The sequence below is a fragment of the Oncorhynchus tshawytscha genome, linkage group LG01, assembly GCF_018296145.1.
Source record: "Oncorhynchus tshawytscha isolate Ot180627B linkage group LG01, Otsh_v2.0, whole genome shotgun sequence".
NCBI lineage: Eukaryota > Metazoa > Chordata > Actinopteri > Salmoniformes > Salmonidae > Oncorhynchus > Oncorhynchus tshawytscha.
Window position 1 is genome coordinate 71,035,552 of NC_056429.1, and position 12,176 is coordinate 71,047,727.

Genomic DNA, 12,176 nt, shown 5'->3' on the forward strand with positions numbered 1-12,176 from the left:
GTATGTTTTGTATGATGGTTTGTGTACATTTAGGCATAACTGATTTTCTGTTGGTGTGTTTTGAATTTTTTATGTTATAATACATGGTACATTTTAAGTCAAGATTGAGGATGGGCTAAAAGTATTTTAACTTAATCAATTGCCACTGCAAAGTAAAATAAGAATATAACAAGTGTGTGTGCATGCAACCGCACTCAGTGTGTGTCAGTAGAGTTGAATGATGGTTGTTATTGTGCCATTTTCAAGTGTTTCCAGTGAACACTTCACTTCAACAGGTGCAGTTTAGAGCATAGGACCGATTTTTAAAGCACATATTGGTGGCATCCCAAATCGTACCCTTTCCCCTGTGGGCCCTGGTCAAAAGAGGTGTACTTTAAAGGGAATAGTGTGCCATTTGGGACTTAGACCTAGTGCTGTGTTCCAAACCAGGTGTGTCCTTCAGGGTTGGGGCTGTTTTCATTTCAATTCAGGAAGTTAACAATTCTAATTTCAATTTTTCAAATTGACCCAACCCTGGTGTCATAGAACCGTTTAGGTGGTTTCAAGTTAATGGGAGTAAATAAGTAAATTACAAGTAAACGATATTCAAAAAGCTGTATGTGTGGGTAGGGCTTTGGCAGTCATTACATTTTTTCAGCTGGTTATTGTCATGCAAAAGAACGTTAATTAACAATAACACGTTTAGCATCTCCGGGCCTACAGGCATACACGCCGTTGATGCGCGCCTTTGGAACATCTAAATTTAAAAAATGATAGTAAATCAATTTAATATACACCATCACAATAAAGCCATTTTCTATTTTAGTCAGTTATAAAGAAATGTATTTCCGAAGAACAGAATATGACTTGGCCTACAGTATGTTATCTGGCTATGCTCCATGCCATATACTTGTTTATTTAGCTGACAAGATATGCTTATAAGTGCTGTGCCATTATTTGATATTATTCAATAGTAAGAAGAATATAATTGAGCTTTGCTAAATAACGTAGAAAATGATATTTTTCCCATTCCGGAGCGAGTGCACATATGAAGTGGCTATGTTTAGCATAAAAGTGATCATTTGAAACAGGTCCTATATGCTAGATTTAGTGTTATTTGGCAACTTTAGTTGTGAATGATGCAAACCGTATGAATCAAAACATATATGGCCTGCGTGATGTGACTATAGGCTATTTATGATTTGAGAGTCGCAAACAGTCCTTGCCTCAGGCTACACAGCTGTTCTTTCATCAAGTGATCATATTTTCACCCATCAGACTATTCTCAATTTAATATTTACTAATATGTCAAATGAGTTTAGATTTAGAATGGCCCATTATCAAATGGGCAGTGGGGAAAAGACACCATCACTATGCACTCGAATTGTGAATGGAGACCTGGCGCGTTCTCGACGGTCTGTTTTTCAATGATGCCTGGTGTTTCGGTTTAAGATCAGAGTTCGCTTAATATGAGCCGCTCCATGCATCACCCACAGTTTGAGGAGAATGCTCTTGCTGCGAGACATGTGATATTCCACCCAAACTCTATGCCATGGGCTCGCCAACCCAGTTCCTACAGCTGGGAAACTGAATGTAATCGGTTCGTTAACATCAATGTTAAATGTTGCGTTGCGAAAACATGTTAAATAAACTGTTGACAGCCCCTCTGCACGCTCTAGAAATGAATAAAGGAGAGGGTTGAGGGGATAGAAATCCATGGTGGTGAGATATTCTGTATAGCTAAAGGGAATGTTCCACACAATTAATTATGAAAACATATGTTAGGGGAGAGCATTTATGGTATAAATGTCATAGCAAATGAAAGAAGGATGTCTTGGGCATATATTTTGCATTCATTACATCTTCATATCTTATTTCATCCAGTATGGAGTTGTAGACCGTTAAATAGAGAGTGTGCACTTGTGACAATTTTCCCCATCAGCGGGTAAATTGTCACACTATGTTGGGTAAATTGTCACATTGGATTATCAACAAATAAGAACAACTAATATATTGTGAAAATTGATTTTAATTTCAAATTCAAAACCAAATTCAACTTCATTGAAGAACTCAAAATAAAAACAATCATGCCTAGAGAATCTGGCCAATCATGCCTTTCAATCAAAATAATAATGCTGTCAGAGCCCACATTAATTAAGTGGCAAGACCACTTCACTTTGAACTTTGAAATCAAACGTTCTCTGGCATGCACATAAACTCAGCAAAAAAATAAACGTCCCTTTTTTCAGGACCCTGTCTTTCAAAGATAATTCGTAAAAATCCAAATAACTAAACAGATCTTTATTGTATAGGGTTTAAAAACTGTTTCCCATGCTTATTCAATGAACCATAAACAACTAATGAACATGCACCTGTGGAACCGGTCATTAAGACACTAACAGCTTACAGACAGTAGGCAATTAAGGTCACAGTTATGAAAACTTAGGACACAAAAGAGGCCTTTCTACTGACTCTGAAAAACACCAAAAGAAAGATGCCCAGGGTCCCTGCTCATCTGCGTGAACATGCCTTAGGCATGCTGCAAGGAGGCATGAGGACTGCAGATGTGGCCAGGGCAATAAATTGCAATGTCCATACTGTGAGACGCCTAAGACAGCACTACAGGGAGACAGGACGGACAGCTGATCGTCATCGCAGTGGCAGACCACGTGTAACAACACCTGCACAGGATCGGTACATCTGAACATCACACCTGCGGGACAGGTACAGGATGGCAACAACAAATGCCCGAGTTACACCAGGAACGCACAATCCCTTCATCAGTGGTCAGACTGTCCGCAATAGGCTGAGAGAGGCCGGACTGAGGGCTTGTAGGCCTGTTGTGAGGCAGGTCCTCACCAGACATCACTGGCAACAACATCGCCTATGGGCACAAACCCACCATCGCTGGACCAGACAGGACTGGCAAAAAGTGCTCTTCACTGACGAGTTGCAGTTTTGTCTCACCAGGGGTGATGGTCGGATTCGCGTTTATCGTTGAAGGAATGAGCGTTACACCGAGGCCTGTACTCTGGAGCGGGATCAATTTAGAGGTGGATGGTCACAGCATCATCGGACTGTGCCTGCAATGACAACAAGCTATCTTAACGCTGTGCGTTACAGGGAAGACATCCTCCTCCCTCATGTGATACCCTTCCTGCAGGCTCATCCTGACATGACCCTCCAGCATGACAATGCCACCAGCCATACTGCTCGTTCTGTGTGGGATTTCCTGCATGACAGGAATGTCAGTGTTCTGCCATGGCCAGCGAAGAGCCCGGATCTCAATCCCATTGAGCACATCTGGGACCTGTTGGATTGGATGGTGAGGGCTAGGGCCATTTCCCCCCAGAAATGTCTGGGAACTTGCAGGTGTCTTGGTGGAAGAGTGGGGTAACATCTCACAGCAACAACTGGCAAATCTGATGCAGTCCATGAGGAGGAGATGCACTGCAGTACTTAATGCAGCTGGTGGCCACACCAGATACTGACACTTACTTTTGATTTTGACACCCCCCCCCCTCCCCCCCTTGTTCAGGGACACATTATTCCATTTCTGTTAGTCACATGTCTGTGGAACTTGTTCAGTTTGTCTCAGTTTAAATCCACGGTAATTGTTGGAATCTGAATGGAATTAAATTCTGCAGATAACTTGCTTAAATGTTTAAAGTCTTAGCAAAACAAACTTGGTGTTTTAAACACACTAATGCACAGTTTTGTAACAGCCTACATCCGTACCTGACTAATCAGACTCATCTTCAGAAACACAGTTCTGGCACACCTACATTGCCTGGCCTGAGGTGCAAGCATCATGGGCCCATTTGTTGCATCTCACACACTTCACCCAAGTGTCCTTTGGCATGCTGTTTGAAAATGGCTCCACACAGATGAGACAGAAGCACTCTTCATCTGATGACTCTTCTACAATATTATTTTTTTTAGCTTCCTTCTTGTTCTTTGCAGATCCACATTTTGAACTGGGCAGGTTTGTGTCAGCTCGTGCTAGGCTGGGATGGGGCTGGCAGGTTGGTGCTGGGGCCTGGCAGGGCTGGAATAGTGCTGGGGCCTGGCAGGGTTGGTGCTGGGGCCTGGTAGGGTTGGGTTCTGAATGGGGTGATCTGTAACGTAGGATGGCGCAAACTCGTTTTCCAGAAATACATCCCTGTTGTAAGGTTGTACCCCAGCCACCCTAAAGCCAGCCTGAATGTTCAAGGGTGTTGCAACCAGAGGATTGGCAATTGCAACAATCCCAGGAATGTCATAAGTTGATGTTGTGTTCCTGGGATTGTTCCTCATCCAGGCATCACACGTGGTGTTGATGTGCCTCTTTAGTGGCCTGTAGACAAACCTGTCTAAGGGCTGAAGCCGATGAGAGCAATGGGGTGGGAATGACAGCATAATTATGCCATTTTCTTTGACATAATAGAGTCCATCAATGGACAGATGAGACTCGTGGTTGTCCAAAAGGAGTAAACAGGGCTTCTCCTTTGAGCACCTCGTATGCTTGACGAAATGTTTCAGGAAGTCAACACATCTTTAATCTACCCAGAGGGATTTGCCCCTCCTTTGCTGCCAGGTGGCCCGTTGATCAGGAAATGATTGTGGAAGTTGACAAGGGGAATATAAAATATGGAGGTATACTATTCCCTGTGGCTGAGACAGCACAGGCCAGTGTGACAAGGGTTCCCCTTTCAGCGGAGGTCAGTGACCCTACTTGTTTGAATCCACGTCTGCCCACCACTTTGTCAGGTTTATGTTCAGTGGTCACCCCAGTTTCATCGACATTCCATATGTCTCCTGGTCCAAATGGTTATTTCTGTAGCACTTCTGCGACATTGTCGAAGAAAGCATTAACATTTTCTCTGTTGAAGCTACTTGCCCTGGCAAGGCTAGTTGCCTCTGGCTTTCTCAGCGACAGCGTTGGGTGCCGCTTTAAGAAGCCTGTAAACCACTCCGAGCTGGCCTTTTCCTTTTCTGCCCACATTGGCGCGAACTTCAGCTGGTGTGTCACAGAAAACTGGTAGGCAAGTCTTCTGACCTCACTTGTCGACAGACCAAAATAAATGTCAGCTGACCTAATAATATACTGAACAAGCTGCATCTCCAAATCAGCTGAAAAAACCTGCCGTGGCTTTGTATAGCCTACCACGGTTGTTGGCATGGCTGTCTGACTTTCAACTTCTTCTCTGGTAAACTTTGACAATACCTAGTCAGAATACAGTAATTTATGGCAAAATCCTTCTCTGTACTCCTGATTTGATTTGTTCTGCAACTTCACCTGCCTCACTGCCTTTAACATTATGCCAGGTTGTGTGCTGCCATTCTGTCTTTCTTTTATCATTTCTAACCATCCTTCCTTCAAAAACACATTTCCTCATTGCAATTACAGATTCATTACAGGCTTATCACGCCCACCTTCCAGTCTACTATTCTTGTTGCCACAATGCAATTCATAACACTACTTCATACAGTGTCACAAATTTAGAGTTGTGTGTGTGTGTGGATATACTGTCTCATACAGTAGGCATGTAGTGTGTTAGTAGACACACACACGCCAGAGTCTGTTTTGTGTAGTCCAGGGATATGTCTGCTGCTCTAAACTATATGTCTATATGATAATCCATTTACAGTAACATTTAATACTATTATCAGAGCTGATTACACAATATCACAATGTATTTTGAGCGTGTTCTATGTATACTGGGGCAAATTGTCACATGTGAAGACTTTCCCCAAGGTCATTGAGACAACTTGCCCCAAACTGACATGTGTGCTAATGTTGGCTAAATCTCAAGGTTAGCTCAACATAGGACTGCAGCTAAAGTATCAAAAGACACGTTATTGTCTCCTCCATTCAGTGCAAAATTATAATTTTGAACATTCATACCTAAAAGTTTTATTGCATAAAATGTAAAGTGCCAATATTTTATTTTCAAGGGGAAAAATAAGGAACTTGTGCTCACCTCAGATTAGTAACCTTGACCACATGTGAACAGGAAGTTGACCATAGAACATGTAGTCACACTAATGAGCTATTTGAGATAGCGCCTCTAGTGTTGGAGATATGAACAGTTTGACAACTTTTCCTCGCTTTGGATTATAGGCTAGACCAATTATGTACTAAAGACATCCAAAATCAGTTTTGTTTTATGGTTTTCTGCCACGTATAATATGCAGTAGGCTATGTATTGTATAAGGCACAATCATAATTGCGTATGCATAAGCCCTAATATGCATATGGATGTTTTGAATGAATAATTACCATAGAAAGCGCTGTCCATTTCATTGTTAGGCTTTGCCACAACAACCATGTTTTACATTCTGTTTCAACCTGCTGCAAATTGATCGATCACAGTGAGGTGAATTTTAAAAAGCATGACACTGTTTTGATGATAAGTGTTTGATGTGATTTTTTTTCAACTCATTTACATTGATATCAGAGTGGTTAGTATATCAGAGTGGTTAGAGGGACAATAGAGCCCTGAGTACCAGGCCGTTAAGGACCTGATGGTAGTTAGTGAGTTGGCTACTACCAAAGCTTGTCCAGAGTGCATAATAGGAGAACACCGTTACTCAACTGTCACGTTTAATTTTACTGCGGTCTTGACTGCTGGTGTGGCGATAATATGTCACTGCAACAGCCCTATAGTATGGAGGCCCTTCTGTGATTGGTAATGTGGTGATTTTAAACTGCATCATATTAGTTTGTTATTAACAGTAATATATTAATAGTCTGGTTAAACCAGACTGACCATGGCTGTGCTCAATGGTGAACCCAGCATTCACTAGGCTAATATACTAATGCTGCGTGTTAAAATCCTACACCTTCAGTGACTGACTACAAATGTTCTAGGAGTGTTCTAGCCATGTGTATTATCTCCCCAACAGGCTGTATTGTACTCCTCTGGCAATCTCAAAACAAATATGGAATGTGCCAAGTGGAATGTTCATGTCTTGTTGTTTATATTTAGGCTGATATTCTAACAGTGTGTAGCAGCAAGGGACTGTGTGCTTGATTGTTTATAGTATCAATATTGTTCATGAAAAATACTAGTTCAATGAAATGGTCTGTTAAGTCATTTTACAGTTAAGTCCCAGAGGTTAAATTGCTCTCACTGTGTCTGTTTCTCTTACCTGTACTTTGTGCCTAGCTCTGTTATGGCATGGCTCAAGAAATTGTAAGAACAATGGATATCTTTTTTTTTTTTCCGTGTCTTTTCTAGAAACACATTTCAAAAACCATAACATTGTTTTCTGGGTTCCTGCACTTGTATGATTTGAGTGTGTCTGCTGTATTGTGCACTGATTTCTAAATGACTGGAGTTCTATTGTTATGCAAGTAGTGTTGAAATAAAATGTTCAACTTTATTGATCAAGCCCTTGTATCAGTCATCACAGCGGTATGGTGTCAAATTCAAGTCTGTCATTGCAGAGATTCATTCTGAAGAAATGGACCAAAGGATACAGCTAAAGCACTGGGAAAATGTTATATAGTAATACAATAGTAAATCACAGTATTTTAAACCAGCAGTAAAGTAGTGAAAGGTTGAACAAAACCCATAGGCTTTAATGTATAAATTAGGTTTGAGGGATGACCGGTGAAATCGGCTCTGTCTGATTGATTCTTCAACCACTTCAGACTTGTCAGGTTGAGGTCTTCTGTAACCATAGGAAAGCACAATATCACCATCTGCTGGTCTGTATCTGTCCTATAGTTTGTGTTTGTCTCTTATGTTCGACTGGATTCAAACCTGGGTCTTTGCATGCCAGAAGATTGTGTTAGGCGTTAGTTTGGGGAACTAATGCAAGTCTTCAATAAATTCACATGCTGATATTGTGCCAGCTCCAGGTAGATTAAGCTAAGGCTTATTGGATTGTGGACTGCCCAGAGTGACAAGATACCCAGGAGTTGTACGGCTCCAATTCCACATCTGCCCTGTCAGGCCAGCTTGGAAATGTTAGACTGCCTGAAGGGAGATAAAGACAAACAGATTACAAGCATATAGAGTACACGTATAAATACTCTCCATTTGAAAATAGAGAATATAAGAGATCTAATTTCACACTTCAGTGGAGATGAATGGAATGTTTCCATCCCCCAAATTCCTAACGATAGCGAGGTTGTTTAACTATAAGGAGGTAGACTTAGATTTGCTTCTCCAGAAATTACAGAGAGGGTTAGACATGGAGATCCTATAATTCACTGAATCAGCAGGATCTCCATGATGCTTGAGTTCTCATAATACCTTGTGTGCGTGTGTAGTAGAACGGGTGTAGAGGAGAACCACTAGCGTCACTCTCTGGTCTCGCTCAGATGAAGACAGCACGCTGCCCTCTCGTCCTTGCTGTGCACCACCTCAGAGCAGGCGTGAGCCCCGATCCATACGGCCCGGCTCCGGCCTGTCAGTCGTTTCAACTCGCTCGCCAACGATATTCCTTTCCGCCGATCCTCGCGAACTGGTCTGACACAGTCTTCACGCTGAGCTGTCTGAGGTTATTAAAGTTATGGCTAGTTACTCCGGAGAAATATCCCCAATATCGGTCATTACAAAATAGTGGGATTTGTTAGATTGAGACATTTGCAAACTGTTCTTTTGGTTGGGCTGGTCTTGCCATCCTCAACACAGCAAACATTTTTACAGAAACATATTTACAGTTACTGACGAATTAAAAACACATTGCCCGTGCAGGAAATCTAATACATTTGGCAATCAACAACTGAAGCATCACACAGACACACACAATCACTTATCCTCATCACATATCCTCACCTCCTTTCCCTGAGCCTGCTCCCGGAGTCTGAGAATGAATTTCCCCTGACCCCTCCACCTCCCCTGGGCCTGGAATACACACTCCTGGTCCAGGAGGGTCCTCTGGGTGGGTTTGGCAGGGAGCCTGCGCCCCAGGGGCTCCTTGACCACTTCCTCTATCAGAATGTAGTTGCTGGCGTTGCCCGCAGACAGCAGGATGCTGGACTGTCTGGCTTTGCTCAGTGTCTACGAGATCAGGTAAAGGCGTGATCTATAATTTCAACATCCTGCAACTCTGTTAAGCTAAGGGGTGTAGTTAAGGAAAGGTAACCACGCCCAAATTCATAGACTGATGCAAAGACTGACAGTCCATTTGATTCTCTAATCACACTGAACATCTAAAACATCAAGCGTGTGCCTGACTCCCATATACCTGTTGGATGAGGTCATTGGCTGTGATGTGTCGGGGAGCTCTGAGGGTCATCTGTGATTGGTCAGGAGACACTCCATGTACATCCACCAGGAAGGAATCATCCTCCAGTCCACAGCTTACCTCCATCTCTATATCTGTCTTCCCTTCATTCAAAGGCTGACACAAAGGTGAATAGTAAACTTATGATTAAAGGTAGTGTTTTTTTTTTTACAGACGTCAATAATAGTATAATTAATAATGGCAAGGAATGGCATAACTGGTGATAACTGGTGAACAGACATTGGAAGGAACAGGGTCAGCTGCAGTTCAGCAGCCCCAGAGCAGTGTTGAACAGGGTTGAGTAGAGAGAATACCAAAATTATTAGAATTCCAGACTCTGAAGCAACAAAATGGGAAAACTGTGCAATGCCTTTCTTACCAACTGAAAGTCATACATTTGATCATAAGAGAACGGAACAGTGGTTTTGAGTAGGTTGGAATGCACCCAGACCTTTTCTCTCGTTCTAAGGCACACTCTGCCCAGGTAGCCTTCATCAGGGTTCCAGCTCTGAATGACCCTGAATATCTCCTCCTCAGGCCTGATGGTCCTCTGCAGGAGAGGCTTTCGAGCCTCCCCCCTCTCACCCCTCTCCCGGGGCAATGCCACCCTCTCTTCCATCAAGAAGCAAGAAGAGAGGGAGAAGCGAGTGGAGGAGGAGAGGGATGGATGGATCTAGGTGGGAGAGAGATTAAGCATTATATTGTTGCAGTCACTTTTCTGAAATGAATCTCGAAGATCCAGATCATCTTTATCTCTCCCCCCATAAGAGTTTCAGATTCCATGGAGTTGCCCAAATGTGTAGAATATGGAGGTACAGCAGGTACAGTATATGGTGATGTGAGAAGATGCAGTGCTCACTCACAATGTGTAGGAGCTGTCTGGCAGTGGTCCTCTCACTCACACCGACCACTATGAAAGGCTCAGGCCCAGGGACTCCATGTACGGTGACCCTGTACTGCACAGCAGCCCTTCGATCCTCTGTACTGAAGAGCTGGGACACACACACACACAGCATGAGTTTAGGGGTAATGCAGGGCCGAATCAAAATCCTGCAGACTGACCGAGTTGCTGTCCAGGACATTAGTAGGAAAGAATCTGCACTACACATTCACTCACTAGACACAGTCCCTACACACTTCACTCAATATACTGTACACTACACACTATACACTCACCCGTGATGCAGCCTGTGAACCTGCTGCTCCACTGTCTTCAGTTCTATGGCTGTAGATGAACAGACTAGAGACTGGCAGGGCCTCGTTGTGCTGATTCCTCAGCTGCACATGTCTGTATCCTGCCACACACACACGTTTTGGAAATAATTGCCACTGTTAGTATTGGGAATATAATGCTCTCATTTGACAGCATTGTAGCTTTTTCTCCCTTCAAGTTTTTACATTTTTTTTACCCTGCTCTCTCTCTTAAAACAAACTTTATATGGGCATAGCATTTCTACAGTTCTGTCTGAATTCAATTAGCTAATCAAATTTGAAAAGTTCTTTATTTTCATTTTTTCTGTAAAGTATAGGAATTATTTCAACACAGACCATTTTATTGGATAGCCGGAAAAATATTTAGAGAATCCGTTAGCTGAGCCAAAGCTGCCAAGCATAGACTTGATGTGACAGAGAGACTTCATGTTTGGTCTGAGTAATGTGGGAACCAATGGGACAGGACTGGAGTACCAAATGTTCCTGAACGGGAAAGCACAGCAGTCTCCAAATTCGTTTTGTGCATCCCTCAAGAATGAATGAAGCAAGCCGATGATTTACAATTAAATGTTTATTTACAAAAAGCCTGGTTTAACAAAAAAGTTTGCATCGAAAATAGAAAATAGCAAAAAAAGAAGTGTCTGCATTAAAAACACAAATAGACACAGGGGTAAAGAACATTTAGGCCACAGTTTGGTAATGAGTAGTCATCCCAAGGAGTCACAAGTTGTTACTGAACTCCCAGATTGTGGGTTGTCTGGTCTTCTCAAAAAATAACCCAAGTGACCGATACCAGGCCTTCACTACGCTGTTGGTCTTCCAGATGTCTTGTAGGACAACATCGTGGTAGTTACACATTTCTAGAATAAAAATATATCAACTTGTTAGACATTTTATTATTTTTCCCATTGTCATCAATGCTATGGCCTAATAATTAATAACGTTGGACTAGCAACCTTTCGGTTACTAGTCCAACGCTCTAACCACTAGGCTACCCTGCCGCCCCTAATATGCCTAGGCTACGGTTTTTAACATCATACCCATGTTATATTCCGGAGCTTTCCGGAGCTTTCTCCCCAGTGACAATCCACGTCTTCTCAAAGTTCTCCAGAAAGGTGGACAGCTCCGGTACCTAAAAGAATGCCGTTTCCTTCAGCTCCTTGAAACACTTCACCGCTTCAGCCGGCAGAACAAATGTGAGTGTGTAGAACATCTTGACGTGGTGGGTCGCAGGCTCTTCAGCTCCTTGAGACACTTCACCGCTTCAGCCTGCAGAACAAATGTGAGTGTGTAGAACATCTTGACGTGGTGGGTCGCAGGCTCTTCAGCTCCTTGAGACACTTCACCGCGTCAGCCGGCAGAACAAATGTGAGTGTGTAGAACATCTTGACGTGGTGGGTCGCAGGCTCTTCAGCTCCTTGAAACACTTCACCGCTTCAGCCTGCAGAACAAATGTGAGTGTGTAGAACATCTTGACGTGGTGGGTCGCAGGCTCTTCAGCTCCTTGAAACACTTCACCGCTTCAGCCTGCAGAACAAATGTGAGTGTGTAGAACATCTTGACGTGGTGGGTCGCAGGCTCTTCAGCTCCTTGAGACACTTCACCGCGTCAGCCGGCAGAACAAATGTGAGTGTGTAGAACATCTTGACATGGTGGGTCGCAGGCTCTTCAGCTCCTTGAGACACTTCACCGCTTCAGCCGGCAGAACAAATGTGAGTGTGTAGAACATCTTGACGTGGTGGGTCGCAGGCTCTTCAGCTCCT

The 12,176-nt window shown here is 43.1% G+C and overlaps 1 protein-coding gene across 3 annotated transcripts in view; it reads right to left on the bottom strand.

The window, feature by feature from the left end:
• Positions 1-7,319: 7,319 nt before the first annotated feature.
• LOC112256030 (1-phosphatidylinositol 4,5-bisphosphate phosphodiesterase epsilon-1) overlaps positions 7,320-12,176 on the bottom strand; it is a 44,369-nt gene continuing 39,512 nt past the window's right edge. For all 3 annotated transcript variants that reach the window (XM_024428980.2, XM_024428986.2, XM_024428972.2), the window contains 7 exons: positions 10,378-10,496; positions 10,065-10,193; positions 9,653-9,874; positions 9,163-9,318; positions 8,751-8,975; positions 8,226-8,467; positions 7,320-7,946 (listed from right to left, as the gene is read on the bottom strand). In XM_024428980.2, coding sequence (XP_024284748.1) covers positions 8,273-8,467; positions 8,751-8,975; positions 9,163-9,318; positions 9,653-9,874; positions 10,065-10,193; positions 10,378-10,496 — 1,046 coding nt within the window. In that variant the 3' untranslated portion in view covers positions 7,320-7,946; positions 8,226-8,272. The remainder of the gene's footprint in view (positions 7,947-8,225; positions 8,468-8,750; positions 8,976-9,162; positions 9,319-9,652; positions 9,875-10,064; positions 10,194-10,377; positions 10,497-12,176) is intronic.